Source organism: Falco naumanni, chromosome W, assembly GCF_017639655.2.
Source record: "Falco naumanni isolate bFalNau1 chromosome W, bFalNau1.pat, whole genome shotgun sequence".
Lineage (NCBI taxonomy): Eukaryota > Metazoa > Chordata > Aves > Falconiformes > Falconidae > Falco > Falco naumanni.
The window spans coordinates 18,780,703-18,801,329 of NC_054079.1; the positions used below are offsets into that span (position 1 = coordinate 18,780,703).

Consider the following 20,627-nt stretch of genomic DNA (forward strand, 5'->3'; position numbering starts at 1 on the left):
GGATGTGTGGAAGTTGTCTCTTGGGAAATGACAGATTTCAATGCACAGTAGAACTTAATTGTATAGAAAGCAGAAAAAACAAACTATCACTGCAGATTTCTCTTGCAATTCCAGAGATATTTTTTTACAGGCATCAGTGTTGTTTGACCACATGGGGTCAAACACCAGGAAATCTTCCCTGATGGATGCTGCAGAGGCAGGTGGCAATGGTTCACAGCCTTGGGCAGTGGCCATGTCACTAGGTCCGGAGTTGGACTGAGGCTCCTTTGAGCAGCACTGCTGTCTCATAAACTTGTCAAGTCGGTTGTGAAGTTGTCTTCTTGCTGGCTTAAATCTGATGACAGCAGGCAGCAGATCCTTGGCTAACCAGATCAGCGCTGGAGAGTGGGTGGGTGCTGCTTGCAAAGAGTCTGGCAAGATCTCCTGACCAAAGATTTAATTCATCTCCCCGTGCTGGTAGACAGCCTGTGTCTGGCTTTAGTTACCCATCCTTGGGTCCAGATCTGAAGCACAGTGATTTTCTTGCTCAGCAAAGCTTGAGGGATGATCCTGGAGGTAGTTTGGGGTTCTCCATCTCCCTGACCCACTTGTATCATAGCTCAGGGCCAGTTTATACTGAATTTGGTTAAGGTTGGCCACTACGCTGAAGACCTGTTGGGACAAGTAGGTGCTGGCAGACTGCAGTCGCCATTGCTTCATTTCCAAAAGAAAAAGGGAAAGTGAAAGACAGGGAGTTGTTTTGAGACTTTGCCAGTGAGTACAGATTGGTGTAGCCCTGCCTGACAGAGGAAGAAATTAAATCTTTAACTGAGGTGACCTGCCCATGAGCAAAGAGGAGCTCTGAGAAAACCAGTCACCCGGTGGTTTTCTGCCTGTAATTGCTGGGTGACACTCCTTCCATGTAGTGAATGCAGCCCTGTTCAGTTACGGTCGGAGAGGACTGCTGGGACAGAAATCAAGTCCTTTAATATATAGGTTTAACTTCCTCTGGGATTTCTGTTCGGGATACAGCTCATGAAGCAGCACCCCCCCTCATGAAGCAGACACCTGCTTGGGTGTCTGAAGATCTGGGAGCGCAAAGTGCTTTGCTGCCTGATTTAGAAGAACTATTGCTGCTTACCAAGGATGGAGGAAGGTGTCTTCTAGGCCTGGTGTCACTAGTGGCTCATGTGGGAGGATGTCTCATCACCCTCAGTTTCTGTGTGTGTAGAGTGGACAGGATGATGCTGGTCTGCCCACTGAAGGGAGAGCTTCCCACACTCTTATTTTTGTGGAATTTGCAGTAACTGAGTTAGCTTTTGAGGTCTCCATTCTTCTTCCAGATTTGGTTGCATAGGTCAACAAGTGCCGAGGCTCTTGGCAGGGAAGGGATGATGTGAGCCATCTCCTCTGAGGCTTGGGCTTGCTGCTGCGTTGCCATGGCCCGTGTGAAGTTCTTGGTGCCATTCTGAGTGCTCTCAGTGTTCCTCATCCTCATCCTTGCACGTAAACGAGCTATCTAGCACATCCTTGGCTAACACATCTCTTCCAATGTTGTCTGGAAGGAACACAACCACACAGGCTTGGGCTCTTTCCTGATGAGTCCAGAAAGATCTTGTAGGCTTAACCTCCTACTTCCAAGCCCATCAGGTCCTTTGGTCCTGTATTGTGGCACAGGTGTAGGTAAAACCTTACTTTTCCTGGTTGGAGAAGAGCTCCAAGCGATGTTCAGTGTCCTTTCTGCTGTGCCTTTACCAAAACAGTGATCAGGTATGGTTCCAGATTGGAGAAGGCTAGCGAAGGTGGGGATGGACCTGGGGAGGGAGGGAGTAGAGCCAAAGTGGTTGGTGTTCCTGCATGAATCTTTTATAAGGGTAAGGTTTCTGGTTTTCTTATAGCTTTATGCAAAGCACTGAGAAGAAGGAAGCTGGAAATTTGTCCCTATTAAAATGTTTACAGTAATCTTATATATTTTTTTAAAAGGGGCATTTTAAATTATTAAAATAATTAAACCATTATTTTTCCATTGAAAAGTGGGAGTGGTTGTTCTTGAATAGGTTTAGAAGAGCAGGGAGATACTTGGAGTCCAGTGTCATAACTCTCATAGCTGCAGCACAAAGTGGGTGTGTGAAAACATCTGCTGCAGAAAAACCTCACAAAGGACCTTTGACATGATAGATGTCTTCTGTTCTGACCAGGATTAAAACTAAAAGTTTGGGAGTAATTTGAAGGACACCCCACAACTTGATCTAGGGAGCTCCTTGTAGTCGCAGTGGTGAAACCAGTGTTATTCCCAGGGGATAACTCAGAGGCTTTTGTGTCCTCTGGCTTTCTGGTTCTCCTTTTTCTTTGGCCCACCTCAAGCTGTGAATGCTGTACACTGAATATTGAGATTTTTACATACAATTGAACATGAATCTCATCAAGAATCCACTGATGTATTCAGGCCACTTAAAGCTTGTGGTATTGCCATGGTTGGTGTACACCTCTAACGTGACTGGCTTCACCCATACTTACTGTCACTGAGAGCAACCACGTAGGTGGTCACCATGTTTCCGTTTAATTCCTGTGCATTGGGGGAAGTTACCTCCTTTTGCTGCAAATGGGATTTTCAAATTTGCACCGAAGCAGCAGGAAGTATTAACTCTTGAGCTGGCAAAGGGAGTGGGATTAATTAGTTCATGGCTCAAAGAGCTAGCTGCGAAGGTGAAAATTGCAGTGTAAGTGAAACATGATTATTGCTAATTAAAATGCAAGTGTTAATTTGACAGCTACTTTCTGCAGGAGGGTGGCTGGCAGTGTTAGCGTGCACAAGCCTTGCTGTTCCCAAGAGGGTGCAGAGCTTGGCCAGAGGGATTGGCGTGGATGAGAGCAGCTGCTGGGAATCACTTTGGAGGGGGTGACATTTCCCTCCCAGCCCCAAAACGTGGCTCAGAGGTCCTGTCTCCTGCTGGTGAGTGTAGACCATGACTGGTAGGTGGAGGAGCCCAAATAAGAGCTGGGAACAAGAGTTCAAGGGCTGTTTGGGGTGTTGGGAGAGACTGGGGGAGTCTTTGTCTTTTGAGGGCACAGCAGAGAGTAGTGAGGCCAGATGATGGGGGATTGGGGTTGGCAGGAGGCAAGGACATGGGATGGAAAACTTCATGCCATTACACCCGTTTCTTCAGCTTTTCTCAAGAGCTGTGGACAAATCTGTTCAGATCAGTGGACAACATGCTGAATTAATTTAGCGAGAGCACTGGGTGGGAGACATGTAGGTGGCCATGCTGTGGGATGGAGGGTGAGCAGTGCCATGTCTCTCCACCATGGAGCCTCAGCTTTCTACTGAAGTCCAGCTGCCTTTTTGGGGTTGGGATGGGGTTTTTATGTTTTTTGCAATGATACCGGTGGAGGGATTTTGTTGCTCGGTTGTTGTTTATTAAGGAGTGATCATTACCTGCATACTCTCACCCACTCCTCTAGCATCAACCATGAGGTTTGTGTGAGCTTCCCTGCTCCTGCAGAAAGGAGGTCTGCAGAGAGGGTTCATTTTAGCACAAAAGGACTTTATTAAAGGGCACAAAGCCACCAGAAATGTCTTAGGGAGTTTTTGGTGGATGTATTTCTGTTCTGGAGATTTTAACCCACGTCAGTAAGGTAGCAGTAAAAAGTTGTTCATCTTTGGCAATTAGTCAGAAATTTAGGTAAAATACTGAGCCTGGCTGTGCTGGTGAGTTTGAACATGAGAGTATTTAGGCCATACTCATCTGGACTGTTTCAGCTTCAACAGAAGTTTCAATAATTTTTAGTTCAACAGTTTTTATTTTAAAAATAAGTAATTTTTAAATATAAATATTAATAGGGCATGATAAAGAGAAGGAACATGAACAGGAAGAAGACCCCAGGCCATGAGTTAGAGCCAGGAGACAAGCTGATGTAGTGAAAGCATACCTGTGATTTTCATCTAACTGGTTTCTGTCATATCCACTTGCTTGTCTCAGTGGGTTTGGACACCGGTGCATGGTGGTACCAATCTCTCAGTTTCTCACAAGAATTTTATTGTGGCCAGCAGCATTTCTGGAATTTGCATAACCTCAGGTCTGCAGGCAAGTGACCAAAAGTTGAATCAACTGGATATAATGGAATGGTGATGTTCCTTTTCAGTGTCTTTTAAAGCAAGGGGTGCATATGCTGACTTGGTCCCATTGTAGCAGTTGGCACATAAATTTTCCATACATGGATGGACAAGATGTTCAGTGGGTAGGATACAGTAAACTGGTAATTAGTCCTTTGAACATCTAGGTGGTGAAGGTTTATTTGTCCCAGCCACCTTTCCAGTTGGTGCGCAGCTTTCCCATGTCAAATGAGTTATTTCTCACTTCTCAGGATGCCTACAAGACTAGCTCACCCCCAAGGTTTCCCAAAGTGGCCACCTGCCCATGTCTTACAAGTGGCATTGATCAAGTTTTTTCCCCTCCCTGCCAGTTTATCAACTCCCTTAACTTTGTGCCACTCGATATTTCTCAGCCAGGGAGATTTCAGGTCACAGTGATGAGGAGGGAAGAAGGTGCTTTCTACTGTTGTTGTAACATGTGGTAGGAATAACCACAACCTCTCAAATTTCATCTATATACAATGTGAAACCATTTGACCTCCTCTTTTGAAGTCGGTGCTGATTTTAGGCTGTAACAACCACTAACAACCACAATATATTTGAACTTGCTTGAGACTTGCTAGGTTTGAGGATGGAGAATGTGCAGCTGGAGCAACACAGAAACCAGTACTCATCCATTTTGCTTCCAGTCCCTTGTGTTGGGTAGACACTTAAATGTTTCACATACGCTGAGGTCTGTGCTGGACCTACTGGGTAGCATCACCTTAAGTAGCTTGGGATCTGCTGTGTGGCTGTCTCCCAGCCCCATCCAACTTGGGTGGCAGTGGTGGAGCTGGGATGTGGTTTGTGCCCCCAAATTGGTGACTTGGACTTGCTGTTGTATGCAAAGAGGAGTTCACCCCTTGCTTTGCTGGCAAGTCTTTTTGGCTCTTGAAGGCCAAGGTGGCTCTGCCCTTGTTTTTAGCCCGTGGCAGTGTCTGCAGGGTGGATGTCTGAGCCACGAGAAGCCCTGTGTAAGTGCCAGCTCTCACACCCATCCTGAAACACATGCTCCCCTTTGTATTTCCCAGATTTTCAGAGTACAACAGAGTTGAATATTTTGCACTCTGTGATTTCATGGTTTTTTAATCATCTTGGGTCACTTCAAAGGTCTTTCCCAAACCTCTGAGCAAAGCTTTTGGAGCAATTACCCTGACAATATCCACCTTTCTCCCCAAGCACCTTGTGGGATGTCTGGGTAGACAAGGCTGGTTGGGGGAGTTATTCTGGTTTCCAGATGACTCATCTTGCCCTGAGGGCTACAGGCTGAACAAGAAACCTGCAGGTTGCTTGACAGCAGAACAAGTGTTAGGAGAATAAAGAACAGTGGGGACAGCTCCTTAATGGGTAAGAATAGTTATTTGTGTCTCCTGGTGAACTCCAGGTATTTTCAGTTATGTGAGTAGCTGGACTCCAACAGTGGGCTAAGCAGAGGGAAAAACTGAATGAAAAGTGGATTTAGGCTTGGGAGGGGAATTAAGGATATGGAATGGAATAGACTGTTTCAGTCTGAAGGTCCAACTGCCTGAACAGTTCAGGGATGACCAAGAGTTAAAGCATGTTAAGAGCATTGTCCCAAATGCCCTTAAGCAGTTTTAGAGGACTTGAGATTGCTGAATATGCATAATTAATCCTCATGCAGGTAGAGGAGGCAAGTGTTATATTTCCCCATGCAGAGACTAGAGCACTAGAGCCAAATTTTATCTTCCTTGAAGCTTCCCACAATGTCATCCCTTTGCAATGTGTAAATAGAAGGTGTTGAAGGACTCTGAGAAAGCCCCAAAATCAGGGTGTTGGGCATGGGCATGGGTTTGTAGGTGCTTGCATGGGTGGTCTGGGAGCTGGAGCTCTCCTGGCTCACCAGATCAGTGGGTTTTGTGGGTGCAGGACAGCATTGCCCTTGACTAAAGCGAGCTGTTTGTTGTTTCCTGGAAGGTTGGGATCACAGCAGCAGTGGGAGCACAGGATCCTGACCTGGGTCAGGCTCTAGGTGTGGGTCTGGATCCAGGTCTGGCAGCCCCGGGAGAAGCAGACAGTTCAGGCAATCGACCAAGGTATACCTGGTAGTGATGTGCTGAACTTGTGTCCTTTGCTTGCTGTTTATCAGAGGCATCCTCCTAACGATGTGTTTTGTGTGTGTGTCTGCGCGTAGGGTGTGAGTGCATGGCAATTATGAAGGACACCTCAGAGACTTACTTAATTCATGCATAATGTGTGACATGGCTGTGAGGGCTGGAGCTGTCCTTCAGCCTCAATAAGTCTGTTGAGGTATGCTGGGTGCCTTAATATTGGGAAAGAAGTCCCTAGTCAGCTAGTTTAGTGCAAAGGAAATTAGGTTATTTTTCTTTATTTAAAGTCTTGGAGTATTTTAATTTTGGGAAATTAAGAGATGTCTGTCATTTTTTGGCAAGTCTTCATTAGAAGTTGATACATGAGTAGACACCACATAGATGGTGTTAAATGGTGACCTTGAGTCACGCTGCTTTCCATGGTAGCCGTCAGCAGGGCTAGATGGGGAGTTACCTTCCTGCCCTGCAAAAGACTGTAGGAGTATGCTTTTGGTTTGGTTTTAGGTTCATTCCTTGAACTCAGTCCAGAGACCTCTTCTGCGTGTTTTAGCATCTGTCTTCCTCTGTCCTCTTGGAGTTGCTCTGCTTCTGCACATGTGAGCAGTGGTTGTGCCAGAAGTGGAGGACAGGCTCTGGGAGATACAGGGCCAGTGGTCAAAGTCCTAGTCCATCCATCCATCTCATCCATTGTGGAGAGCTTGAGGAAATAGTTTGTCCTCCTGAGCCATGCTCTGGTAGGAGAGGACCCACAGAACTGCATGGTTGCTGGAAAGTGATGATCCTTTCTGGTGGGAACGAGACTCAATGTATCCTTTCTTTGAGCAGGGATAATACTGTCTTCCTCAAAACATCTATGTTTTTCTTATGAAAACTTGCCGTTTTCAACAAGGAAACTGTTAATTGGAGCCTTTTCAGACAGTTCAGTATCTATCTATCTTTTCTGTTTTCTACCAAAGTGCATCCAGGGGTTGCAGGCACCTGAGCAGGAGGAAAGGTGGGGGAGTCTCCTCAAACATCAAACTGAAAAATGCTTAAGTAACACATGACCCAGGATAATCCCTGAATTTACATCATGGACTCAGCCAACCACTTGGTGTTGTTCTATGTTAACGCCAAGCACAGCAATGAGCTAACACAGTTGCAATAGTGCAACAAAGAGCGTGATTTTGTATGTGTAGTGTTTTGCTGGAGGATGGTAGCGGTGAGAGGAACCAGTGGGACGCTGAGCTGGGCTTTGGAAAGCTGCTGCGTGCATGCAAATGCTGACTTTGTGGGGAATTTGCTGAAGTTGCATGCATGGGTAAGCAGTCAGAGTCCACAGAGCTGGCAGTGTGGTCTGTCCCTCTGTTTGTGTGGGCAGCGACAGGGGCTGAGCGGCGGTGGTAGAGGCGATGCGTGCTCGCAGGGGTGGAGGACAGAGGTGATAGACATGCATTTAAACCATACTGTCTGTAGGGTCTGCTTTACCACATCTCTGGTCTGTCTGAGTATGATGTTATTCTTGTCAGTGTGTCTCAGTCATCATTCCTAGTGGCTTAATTAATTTTCTGCAGTACTAAAACCTCTTTGTGGTGAAAATTATTATCTAAAGCTGAGGGCTGGATCTTCACATTAAAACTGCTTGTGGTTGTTAATTGCAGTCCTGGGGGAACTGATAGCAAGTAGTTTCTTAAATACATGCAATTTTTTTTTAATTTTTTTTTTGTCCCCAGACTTGAGAATTGGCTTTTTTAAAGTCTTATTATTAAGTCTTGGTACCGTGCCTTGAGCATTTTAGTAAACACCCTGCAGCACAGGTTCATTTGGGCAGCAAGCATGCTCCCTGCCTTGTGAGTCAAGACAGAAAGTGGTTGTAAAAACAGGTCATCGAAGACCAAAAGGATGTCTTGAAATGATCGTAGTGACTCATGACTAAATGGCAAGGTGTGTTATCATTTGGCCCTGGCGCCGTCTTTATGGAGTCTGGCTAATGCTTGGAGCATCTCCAAGAGGTTATGGGGACATCAGCTAGGAGGGCCAGGAGCTGCAGCCCAGTTTGGGTGGGAGCATCCAACTGCTGCCTGGAAGCTTGCACCCATCTGGCTTCCTGCACCACCTAAAACATGGCTGCAATTTCCCCTAATTGCCGGGATTTGTGCCAGGGCTGACCCTGCTCACTGGTAGAGCACCGACGAGCTGATGCGCTGAGGAGGTGCAGGGCAGCTGGGTGGGACAGCTTGTGCTGCCTCCGCTTATGCTGCACGTTAGGAGGTGTCAATGCCAAGGCCCTCCAGCCACATCCAAACAGATTTCAAACAGAGCATCAGAGGGTAATTGCTAGATGCTTTGTTTCGAGCTCTTCAGAATTCCCATACTGAGCTGAATTTGGGTGACAATTTTAGGATGCAACCTTTTGCATTAGGAACCTGCTTTCATCTTAAATTTTTGCTGTTTAATATCTTTGTTGTTGATTTGTCTCAGCCTCATTGCAATTGGTTACATGTTCCCAGTCTTTCTCCCTGAACCCAAATCCTTTACTCTTAGGAAATCCTATTGTAGCTGTCTCATTGACAGGTACTTAAAATATCCCGTGCCCATAGGAAATTGAAAAAGAAATTAATCTGTCTGCAAGAAGAGGTATCTCTTCTTTGAGTGATAGCTATGAAGACTTGTGCATGTGTATTTTCATTATACTACATGAAGATGCTCCTAAGGATTTAGAAAAATAATTTCTCTCCTTGACAGGAGAAAATTTTGCTTGTGTTTGCCTAAAATAAAAAGCTCAGCTTCCATAACTGACCATGAGAATTTTATAGATTTCTGGTAGTTTTTCTGTGCAGAGACATATTGACCTGCAGATCCCCAGAGGTTAAAATCTAATTCATGATTCCTTGGAGAAGACAAAAAAAGGAAGCAACGTGTCTGTGTTTGGAGTATCTGGTGCCTAAATGGGTTGTTGTGCTGGGAATGGATGCAAAGTGTGACCATCTGTAGTGTGCACTGAGCTTTCCCCGTCCTTATTTGGTGACAGCAGGCTCTGGTAGCAGCTGGTGAAAACTATCTCCATCCTTGGAGACATTCTAAAGCCATCTGGATGTGGTCTTGGGCACCTGGTTGTAGGTGGCCCTATTTGAGCAGGAGGGTTAGACCTGATGAGCTTCAGAGATCCCTTCCCACCTCAACTGGTCTGTGACTCTGAAGCTGAGTGTCTTCATGGCTAGGATGTCACCCTGCCTGCTGGACCTTGGTGGGGTCTTGAAGGTTGTGGACAGTGGGGTAGGAAGACAGGGTTGGAGTCAGAGCTGAGCCTGCATGTTGTCTGCTCCGTGTTGTCCGCAGCTTTGTGTCCTCCAAGGCTGAAACTGTGTCACTCTTTGCCTTCACGGTGCGCTTTTGCAGTGGGCGAGGGGACTCTGTGTTGCAGTGAGCGTGGATTCACACGGGAGTGGAGGAGCCCACGTGCAGAGCCAGGACACCTCTGCGGCTGGCGGTGGGAGAGGCTGTGCCGGACTGTGCCGTGGTCCGGATAGCACCGCGTGCCTTCTGGCGAGTAACTGCCTTTCCCTCCCTCCTAGAATGGCAACAAGGAGAGCTCCCTTGACATGCTGGGCACAGACATCTGGGCTGCCAACACCTTTGACTCCTTCAGGTAAGCTGGTTTTAAAGTCCTTTGAGAGAGATGGACTCTGTCCTCTCTTAGCCTTTGCCCATGTGTCCACCCCACTGGTACCCAGGCATCAGTGAGTACCCTGTTGATACTCACGTCACTGCTCCTCCTCTCTATCCCCATTTAGCCCATGGCACTAAGCACAGTCAATCTACTTAAAGCATCCTGTGCGCTTAGGGGAGGCTACTGGATGGGTTTGCAGTCCAAACATCTGAAACCAGTACTGATAGGATTACTTGCAGTCATCCGAGAGCTGCGCAGGCAAGACTTGAGACAGCTCTGAGCTGCTACTCCAGGATTTTACTCTTTCATTAACTGGAGGTGTGATCATGTGTTGGCTTTGTAGCTGCTGGGAAGAGCTCTTCAGCTGCTGCTTCAACACGGGGAAGCGGTGAAATATGCTTTCTGTCCAGTTTCATGTATATCTCTGTGCCTGGAGCACTGCAAGAGTCTGCAGGGGTTTAGTTCTCACCTGGGACTTGCTTCAGGCCATTGGAGAGGGCAGGTTGTGCAGGACCAGAGAGGACCTCTCCATTGCATGGACCAGACCACTACCTATTGCAATACCCCCTTAATACAGAGAGCAAGTGTAGCTTGCAAGGTGTGTGCTGCATCATACATCAAAATTAGGGGTTTAGTGCAAGCTCAGTATCTCCAAAAGACCAGAAGAAATTAAATGTGATGCAGCAATGTGAAGGTTGGAGGCTTGCATCCATGTGTTCTGTGGCAGTGGTGCTTCCAGAAGTACCAACTTTCCTCATCTGCAGGCTCCAATGTGCCTTCTGCTCTTCAGCTCTGTGGTGTTTAATTAGTAGTGGACTTACTTTCTTTGTTTTTCCCTATTTTTCTCTCCTAGTGGTGCGACGTGGGACTTGCAGCCTGAAAAACTAGATTTCACCCAATTTCACAGGAAGCTGCGAAACACCTCCAAACACCCGTTGCCTCACATAGACAAAGAAGGGTGAGTGCCATGTGTGTGTGATGCCATGCTTGCCAGCAACATCTCCAACTTCTCCCTTGCTGTAGGAATGCTAGCTTGGTGGAACAGCTCATGTGGAGGACATGGGGAAGAGGCACTGGACCATGTGTGGGGTTTGAGGATGCCATGATCAGTCTGTCTGGCTCTTCTATCATCCAGCTCTGGGCTGGAGCAGAGTTGCTCGCTATATTTTGGATTGCTTGGTAGAGTTCAGTCTTTAATCCACACTGGATCCAAGTTTTCTAGATCCAGGTCTCCTAGATTTAAACATCTCTGAGTATTGGAGGAAAGATCTTGACTTAGTGTTGATCCCAGTTACAGTTTCCATGAGTGACAGGGTTGCTCCCCAGCAAGACTTCAGGAAAGGAGAGAGTATTGATGTGATCCATGTAGATCCAAGTGTTCATCCCCCCTCTGCTAGCCATACAATTGTGAAAACACTGAACAGCTCCTTTTGGTGGTGACAGCTTCCAGGAGCTTCCATGGTATTGCTGGATTCCTCTTTGGTTGTTGGTTGGTCAAGCTAAATAAAAGCATACTGGCACCAAGTGGATCACCAGTGTTGCTTAGATGGACAGCACTGTTTCTCTGCAAACTGAGAAACAATCATAGCTTGAGTTTTCCTCTCCTTATTGTTCAGGGCATAAAGGAAGGAAAAAAATCAGAACAAGTCCATATGACAGGGTTGAGAAGATTGCAGGTGACATCTCATTGCCATGTTGTATGTAGAGATGGAAATCCTCTCTAAGAGAAGTTTTTTTTGTTGCTAAGCTGGTGTTAACCTAAGTACAGGCCAGTGCTATATGCATGGGCTGCACATCTTGTTTAGAAACACCAGGTTAGCAATCCCACCCCAGCCCAGGTTCAGCATCTGCAGCAGGCTCCTGTACCATATAGTGACAGGCAGACTTATGCAACTATGTAAAACTTTTATTTATTTTTTGTTGCCCTGTAAGTATTTACTGCAGGTATATAAACAGCAATTTTCAGGGTATTTGGAACAACGTAGCGCTAAATTTCTAAGTCACTAAGTGCCTTGGTGATGTTTACTCTCATTTCTATAGATGTTTTTGAAAAAATGAGATTAAAGGCTCTCTGTAGAATAAGATATAATGTGCTCCCTCTGTAAAATAAGATTTAATGTGCTCCATGGTTGATGACACTTGCCAGATGATCCTACTAGTGGTACCTGCTATGTATAGGGAGGATGCAGCAGGATCTGCTCTATGGTCTGCCTCCGGTTCCTGGTGTACTTTGAATTCCCAGGATGCCAACAGGTAGAGAAGGCAGTGTGTAGGTGAGATACTTAATCCCCCCTAAATGCTACAGCTGTAAAATTGGGATAAGAATTCATGTATATGCAGAAAACTTAAACAGATGCTGTCAGCACAAGCAGTGCATCTCCCAAAATGCAGGTCATGTAAGTAACCTGCACTAAATAGAAGAAGCATAGACAAAATTGGTTTTATTTTTTAACTTTTACAGTTGTGTCTGTTGTGCATTCCTCAGCTCTCCATGCCAAATCTGTGCTGAGCACAATTCAGCTTGCTGAACCTCCAAGAATCTCCACCTGCTAGCTAGGCATTTTCCCTCTTGCTTGAGTGGGGCTTTTTAACATGTTAATGCTGCAATGAAAAAATTAATAGGGAAAAAAAAAAAAAAGTTGCTGTTTAGTATGCATTTTCTATGCTAAATACCAAAGGGAACATCCTATTCCTTCATCCAATCACTTGCCCAAAGTTGGCCATGTAGTTGCATCCAGTTGATTGACCTCAAGTGTCTTTGCTTGGCTGAAGCATGTTTCCTCCAGAAAGACATCTCATTTTATTGGAAGATGCTGAGTTTGGTGGTGTGCTGAATAATCAAAGTGGAGTGGTTAAGGAAAACCAGGGAACTGTACCTCATTTCTGACCTGAATTTGCCTGCCTTTAATTTCCAGCGTTAGCTCTTGCTGTGCTTTTGCTCTTCCAGTTCAAACAACTTCTTGTAGCTGATCTATTCTCTTCATTCAAGGTATCTCCCAAAGTTGTGTATCACTTTAGTTTTTCCCGTACTTTAAAATATTTCTCTACCACCTCTTTGAAACATAACTGCCAGAGCTGCCTGTGGTCCTGTAGTTCAGGCTCAGCTGTGCTGCCTCTCTAGGAAAGCTGCCTTCATCCTGCTAATCCCTGCTTCCTCATCCCCTGCCTTTATGCCACAGTCCAGCATCAGATATTCACCCTGGGACCCATCCTTTCCAGATAACCTTTTCCTATGATACCCTTGCCTGTTCTGTACCTGCAACTGGTACTATTTGTCCCCAGATGTTTGACTCATATGTTTTTTCTTATATATATGTATATGTAAAATACGTTATTTCATGTATTTTTATATATATATGCATGCAGATTGTATTTTTGCCTTTGTAAATCAAAGTCACTATTTCCTCTATGAGGGACAGTAAGTTGTTGAATACCTTTGACTTCCCATATATCAGTTAAGGTGTTAATTGAATTGTTTCCATTTACCTTGCTGGGTTTTGAGCCTGGTGCTTTAGCACTTGCCATTTTTCTGCATTCCCCCCCCCCCCATTTGCTGTAATTCCACCAAGATCTGTTCTCTGACTTCTAGGCACTGATTACCTCTGCTGCTATCAGTTTCTGTCTAATATATGTTATTTAACAATATCTTGTCACTAATTCACAAAAAAATACATTATCATTCTTGCATAATAAAAATAGATCACCTCAATTATTTATAAATGCAGAAGGATGATATTTATTGACCATTTTTTCTTCTGTATCATTACAAACTCTCTGCATCCAACTAGTGATTATCTTTGGATTGTTTTTATTCCTTTCTTGGTCCAAGAAAATCCTTCAGCTGCCAGCTATATGCTTGGTCTGTCAGTGTTTGGCTTCTCACCCCAATTTTTTTGCATTTTGAGTTGTATGTGTGTATTTATGTCGATTGCTGTTTGCTGTCTGAGATGTATGTTTGTGCTTGTTCACCGACACCTTTCTCAGCAGGGGAAGTGGAACTCCCGTGGAGACCAACAAATGAGCAGTGCTTCAAAGGAAACATTTTTCATTACATTTTTGTGTCCTCACTGTTTTTTTTCCAGGTGGGCTGTGCTTTTGGTTTTGCTTCGTCTGAGAATTAAATCACCCAATGCTGCTGCTCAGGACTGCCTTTGGTTTTCTCACTGCTGCTATTACCAAAAGCATTTGAATGCCATGGTGGATGGTGCAGGTGGAGAGGACTGAGAAAAGAATTTAATTTTGTATTAACAGCTTTGTGCCCACATGGGAGTGTTTTGGAGGCACAGCATACTCGCTTCAGAGAGCCTCTTTATTTTCATGAGGGTCCTTTGCAGTAAGAAATAATCTTCCCAATGTGCCATAATAGAAAATTAAATTTGGCTCCAGTGAGGTTTCACATGGTTTTGCTTGTTTTCTTCTTGCCACAGGCTTGGAAAAGGGAAATACGAGGATGGTGACAGCATTGACTTGAACGACATACAGAAAGTCCTTCCAGTGTGGCAGGTAGGTGATTAGGACATCTCATGCCTGTGGTAAGGTGGAGACCAGCAGCTCCCTGCCTTACCTTTCCTTAGGAAACCCCTCCCCAGAAGTGGGAAGGCTGCTGGGCTAGATGCGCTGAGCATCCTTTGGGGTTTATGATGGAATTTAAGCCTGTGGTTTCAGCAAGCCTTGCTGTGAACCTTAGTGCTGGGCAAGGGCAGTTACCAAGTAGGCTTCATAGGGAGGTGAAACATTGAGAACCATATATAGATATATACACATACAGGTACACGGGGCTCATATGTTTTAGGAAAGGAGGTTCTGAAAAGCCTCAACCCTCCTGACAGCTCCAAAATAAATTGCTGCCAGGAAGCCAGCAGTGACAGTGCACTGACCTAGATGTTTCCCCTATGGGGTGTGTGTATGTTTTGTTTATATGCAGCGGTCATCTGCTTGCATGTTTTCTCCTGCCTGTTCCTTCTCCAGATCTCTCTTCATAGCCTAGTTTTGGTAGTTCTGGTTAAATGACCTTTGATACTTGGTGTCGCAGCACTCTCCAAACTAGCTGGCTGCAACAAGGTCTTTTACCATCTCATACCAACCTCTACATCTCTGCCCAACCACTTAACTGAACCAGCCACAGCTGCACCTTATCTACATCAGCCAACCCGCAGCCCCTGCAGCCAACCCACAGCTGTATATTATCAATGTTAATTAACCCAGCTTCATTCCTCTACACTAGGGGTCCTCAAACTTTTTAAACATGGGGCTGCCGCACAGATGAAGTGGCAGGAATTCATCTGTGTCTGCTTGGTGTGTCCCGTCCCCCCCCCCCCCCCCCCCCCAGCCCCGGTGGGTGGGTGGGGTGTTTCTGTAAATACCAGGGGCTAATTGAGGATCCTAGGGGGTTGTATCTGGTCTGTGGGCTGTTGTTTGAGGACTCCTGCCTTAGTATGTAGCTTAATTGTTAGTGTGATACCTCTAAGCTGGAAGATCTAGTGGGAATGCTGGACTTGGGGTTTTGTTTGTGCCTCTGGGCAGACTTGTGCAATGCTGCATTATTTTGGTGATGCACTTACCTAGGCACACATAGTCATATGTGTGTGTGGGAACCAGGAGCCAGCTAGTTCTGGGTGGGGATTTATCTTGTTCGGCATTGACAAGTGAAATACTTGTAGACAGCTGGTTTAATCCTGACATATCATTGTTAACTGGATTTGAATGCAATTGTGCAATGTCAACAGTGATTTTGCTGGTCTTTATCCCCTGTTTTAAATGGCTCTGTAGAGCACAGTATGTGGGGGTGTAAGGGAAAATATTTGTGTGAGTCTATGGATGAAAAATCCTTCACCTTCTATGGGGTTTTGCTACACTGTGGTTATGTTTGTGTTATATCCTGCAGAAGAGGCTTTTCAGGTTGGAGATACATAAATTCTTGTTCTGTTCGTGTTTAAGAGCTCATGGGTTGCTTACAGCAGCCATGCATGGATGGAGGGGCTGGTCTGAGCATCCTCCAGCACGATTCAGTTGCAAATGTTTTGCTGCCGAATGTGCTTCAGCAGCTATAGCAGGATGAAAAGCACCAAGATTGAGAGAGGTAGCGTCTTACTTGCAGGCTGCTTGGAAAATTTGGGTTCCTTTGATGGTAAAGTATGATAGACATAGGACATGAATCTAGAGCTGATTTCCAGTATACGTCCAGGTCTGTATGTGTATCTCTGCAGAGAGATACAGTCACACCCCTAATGGATTAAGCAGAATATTCTGGATATCTGGATGTTGATATATATATACATGAGTTTTGCTGCAGGAATCTATCTATAGTATTATGACAACATATTGCAAGGAAAGCCTATGACTAATTGGGAATTAACAGGTGGGAAGAAAAAAACAACAAAAAACCCCCAAAACAACCTTCCCCCCAAACTCTCTTACTTCATAGGTGTCTGAGAGAAAAATGTGTGTCGTCAGCCTTTTGTTTTGAAACTGAGGCATGCCTGCATCCCGCTCCGGGAGATGCCGGGCGTGCTCTGCCATCTCGTGGACACATGCCGCAGGCGAATCCAGCTGTGCTCTGGCGCTGGGCACAACCCCTGCGTGATAACGGGTATTTTGATCCTTCCTCCTGCCACATCTTTTCAAAGCTTATCTGGGCTGCTTGGTTTTACTGGTAAATAGCTTTTGTTTTGAAAGCTGCGTGGCTAGGAGCTCATGAGGTCATTGCTTTGGCTTAGCTTGGGAGCGGTAACCTCTTCATCTCTCCTTACTCATAGGAGTCTGTAGCTGGATTTGGGCACAAATTCACCGAAGCACTGCCAAAAAGTGACTTTGGAAGAAAATAATCTTTTGAAGATAAGTATTCTCCATTCAAAAGATCTGTTTTTTATTACACACCAAGGAGGATTGGTTGTCTGCTGCATTAGAGAGGCGCAGCTCAGATGCAATCTTCATCCTCCTCTCTGTTTTCACCTCTGCTGGTTTGTCACAAGAAGTCATGTAATCATCTTGATGTCATGAAGATGTCATGGGGAGGGCTGAGTCAATGTGTTTTGCTTTTGCTCCCTTTGGCAAATGCTGGGAAAGGCTTTCAGGCTTGGATGCATCGGAGCCAAATGCCCCAGTCTAGACACGGTCTTCAGACTGTGAGCCCTTGGCAAATTTACACAGAGAAAACAACCCAAAGGGTCATGTCCTACAAAGATAACCCCCATCCTCCCTGTGAAGCTGCTGTAGCTCATGAAGGATACAGGAGGCTGCATGCCATAGGGACATGCTGTGAATGCTGCTAAACGTGAGCAGAGGGGTTTGGGACACATCCCAAATGGTTTCTGGACTGGTAGAGGGATGAGCCCGCCCAAGCTCTGTCTGGCATCCCTCTCCCACTGGAAGTGATCTGGTCCATGTGGTGTGCCTCGGGTGCTGTATGTCCCTCTTGCTGCTCACCAGGTCGAACTCTGACATCCTTTATGTGTCCACCAAATGCTTATGAACAAGTTGGGGTGGCTCCCTAGGAGCCCCAGACTGGGGGGATTACTTCACCCCACCCCTAGATCCTGCTGGACTCCATCCAGAGCGTGTAGGCATGGCATTGCTTTCAGAGAAAGCTTCTAGTCTAACAAGCCAGCTTCTTATATCCCAAGGGTCTTTCCAATACTGTAACTGCTAAAACCACTGTGGAAAGTCCCTGTCAAAGATCCAAGATTTACTTGAGTATAGGTCACAACGTATTGGGAATCAGAGCTCCACTGCTGAGTTAAAAGCTTTTGTTTTACCATGACTTCCAGTAAGGTATGGTCTTTCTGTGGCTTTTTTTTTTTTTCCATTTAACCCAACTGACAATGACCATTTCCCTTCAGCATTGCTCCCATGATAGTGTTAAGGCCGCTGTTGACCAAGGAAGGCAGATGAGACGGTTGCCATCTCCAAAGCACTGGAGAGCTCCGGACCAAGGTTGGCTTGACCCACACCGGTCACCAACTCGCAGGTTCTTACAAGGTCCAAGCCTGAGCTCTGGCAGTAAAGCACAGTCGCTGTGAGCCCTGAACCCACGGTTTTTATCAGACATGCAGAAAAGGAAAGCTTTTCCAGTGGGTTTTTCAGATTATGATGGTCTTCTGTATCATATGATAGACTTACTGCACAAAGGGAACACCAGGGAAATGGCCAAGAACTTTGATGTTTCCATTATTGTTACTATTATTATTACTACCACTATCATTATTATGGTTCAGAGCTAGTTTCTGATTGTAACAAATGAGATGGACTCCCCCTTCTCAGTGTTGATTTTATTTTTCTGGCTGTCACCCAGGTCAAACAGACTTAGCAATGTTGGCTCACAATTCATGGAGGTGCCTTCCCAACCTGGTGGGCACAATGATTTTTTTTTTTTTTATTGTGGTTCCTGGAGCTGGTACTGGTCAGCTGGGCAGGATTGGGGCTAGGCTGCCCTGTTTGGAGAGTGGTGGACCTGTAATGAGCTCCTGCCAGGATGGGAGGCACTGGGGTGCTCTCGCACCCCGGTTGGGTCAGCTGGGTTCAGAGAGACAGGTTTGGGGTGTGCAAGGAGGGTCGGTGGAAAGGGCAAGGGTGGCTTAAGTTGCAGCTCTGAAGGTTGGTTTGGTGGCCGAGGGGACAGGGCTGGTGGCCAAGGGAAGCCCTGCAGCACTAGAGGGCACTGCGGCCTCGCTGCACGGCTCAGGAACACCGTTCTGCACAGAGGAAACCAAGCTTTTTCTAAAGGCTTTTTCCAATCAGAAACCTCACTCCTCAGTGGCTGCGTCTCGCACCTTCCTGCCTGAGGTCATGCTGTTTTCCGTCCCGCTGTACCCACCTTGGGCTTGGGGTGTGTGTCCAGCATGGGAGACCCTGGGGCTTGTGGAGGGGGAAGGTGTTTCTCTGCACCTAGGACTGAATTTGTTAGCACTGTGCATCGTTGTGAGCCTCAAAGCAGATGGAGACCCTGAGCAGAGCAGGGTTAAAACTGAAGGCGTCTGTGAACGCCCCACCCCCCTCCCCCATTGCCTTCTCTGAGCACCACAACCCTGAGGGGAGCTGGTGCCTAAGGGTTAGACATGCCCCACAGCCCAAGTCTCCCTCACTTGCATCCTGACCCATCCCTGAGTCCTCTTGGAAATCCCACTTTTGCAAATGTAATCCTCAACTCTGCATATTTCCTATGGGATGCTCCAGCAGGGCTCAGTCCAAAGCAATGCTCCTTACACCAAGGAAAGGTGCCACATGTGCTTGAGGGGTCCTCCCTTTCTCCAGAAGATACCACTGCCCCATCAACTACAGGATGTTCCATTGAACACCCATGTTTCCATTTGTCCGTCTGTCCCTGTCCCCCATCTACCCTGCTGTCCCCACCTCACTTTGAAGGACATGTCAACCTCAGCAGCAGGGAGATGAAGACTGTGGTGGTGTCCACTGCTGGACCATTTCTGTTCCTTAGACCCCAGTTTGCCAAGCACTGGTTTGTGCTACAAAAAAGGAGAAATAATGGAATGATGGCTGCTTTGCAGCTTTTCCTTGGATCAGGCTGATGGAGGGGTGGACACAAAGCAGCTGAGTGGCAGAATTAGCCTGGGCTCACCAGTAGGAGGTGGTGGGGTTTGAGTTCATGATCAGGGACCACGAGGAGATGAGAGAATGCGAGAGCCAGATGGGTAAGTCAGTTCCCGGGAGGATGATGAAGCAAGATCCTCTGTTTTGCTTTTAAGGAGTTCAGAAGTAGTTTTAGGCCTGAGTGCTGCAGTTTTCTGGGGAATTAACTGATTTGGGCATGGGGACTTCTACTGGGGTATAAAATAACAACTCGACAGGCATTTGAGGCTCAAAAATGTCGCCACATTGAACTCTGGCTTAAAAATGCCAGAGAATAACACAGGCTTTTCTCAGCCTTGTAGTTGACTTCCCTTTCAAAAAGGTTTGCTTTTGTGCAGCCATATAACATCCAAAGCAAGCCTGAGAGGTTTTGTTTTGGTTTTTTGCGGTCCTTTTTATAGACTTTAACACACCCCCACCCCAAATCCTGCCCAAATTTTAACTTCTGAATAGTGTTGCTTCTTTTTCTCCTTTGTTTTCCCAGAGGTTTCATTAGAAATCTGAGAGGGCTTTTGCTGCACTCCCTTGAATTTGCTGAATATTTTCCTGAAGCCCATTGTGGAGTAATGATTAAGATTTAAAAAAAAATTATTAAAAGGAGAAGAGAAAAAAAAATCCAGATTTCTAAAGATTCTGAATAAAAACTTGATGTCTCTTTGGTCAAGCAGCTATTTCTGCTGGCTTGGCTATTTCCATATCCTAATCCCCTTCCCCACTCTCTGTGAAAGACCTGAATTTTTAATAAAATAAAGGGAAGGAAGGAATTTTCTCTCTTAAAAAATATATATATATATATAAAAGGTAGACATACTACAGGACCAGAGAAGAGAGATGTGCATACATCCCCGTTGCTGGAGGGACCTACAGAGCCTAGAAACTTATCACTCATTAAAAATCCTGCTAATGGGGGATGTCCTTGTCCCTTGTCTGACAAAATATGAGCCTAATGTTTCCTGTGGCATTTAAAAATTTTTTCTTAACCACAAGATGCTCCCCCTGCTTTCTGCTGCCTTTCCTCTGATGTTATGGAAATAGAAACCGATACAATAAATGAGACAAGAAGTTTTTAAAATGCGAATTTCCTGCCCGGAGGCAGCAGGTAAGTGAATCCCGTCCAGCTTGGGGCGATGTATATATAGCTATGGGTGTAAATATAGGTATTTATTGGCAGGATAAGTGTTTATTGCAATCCAAGGTTGTTTGGTCAAAGATT

At 45.8% G+C, this 20,627-nt stretch overlaps 1 protein-coding gene across 2 annotated transcripts in view; it reads left to right on the forward strand.

The window, feature by feature from the left end:
• The window catches only part of LOC121080636 (CBP80/20-dependent translation initiation factor-like), a 154,736-nt gene that overhangs the window by 48,506 nt on the left and 85,603 nt on the right, over nt 1-20,627 (forward strand). For both annotated transcript variants that reach the window (XM_040578783.1, XM_040578784.1), the window contains exons 3-5: nt 9,735-9,808; nt 10,683-10,787; nt 14,257-14,332. In XM_040578783.1, coding sequence (XP_040434717.1) covers nt 9,735-9,808; nt 10,683-10,787; nt 14,257-14,332 — 255 coding nt within the window. The remainder of the gene's footprint in view (nt 1-9,734; nt 9,809-10,682; nt 10,788-14,256; nt 14,333-20,627) is intronic.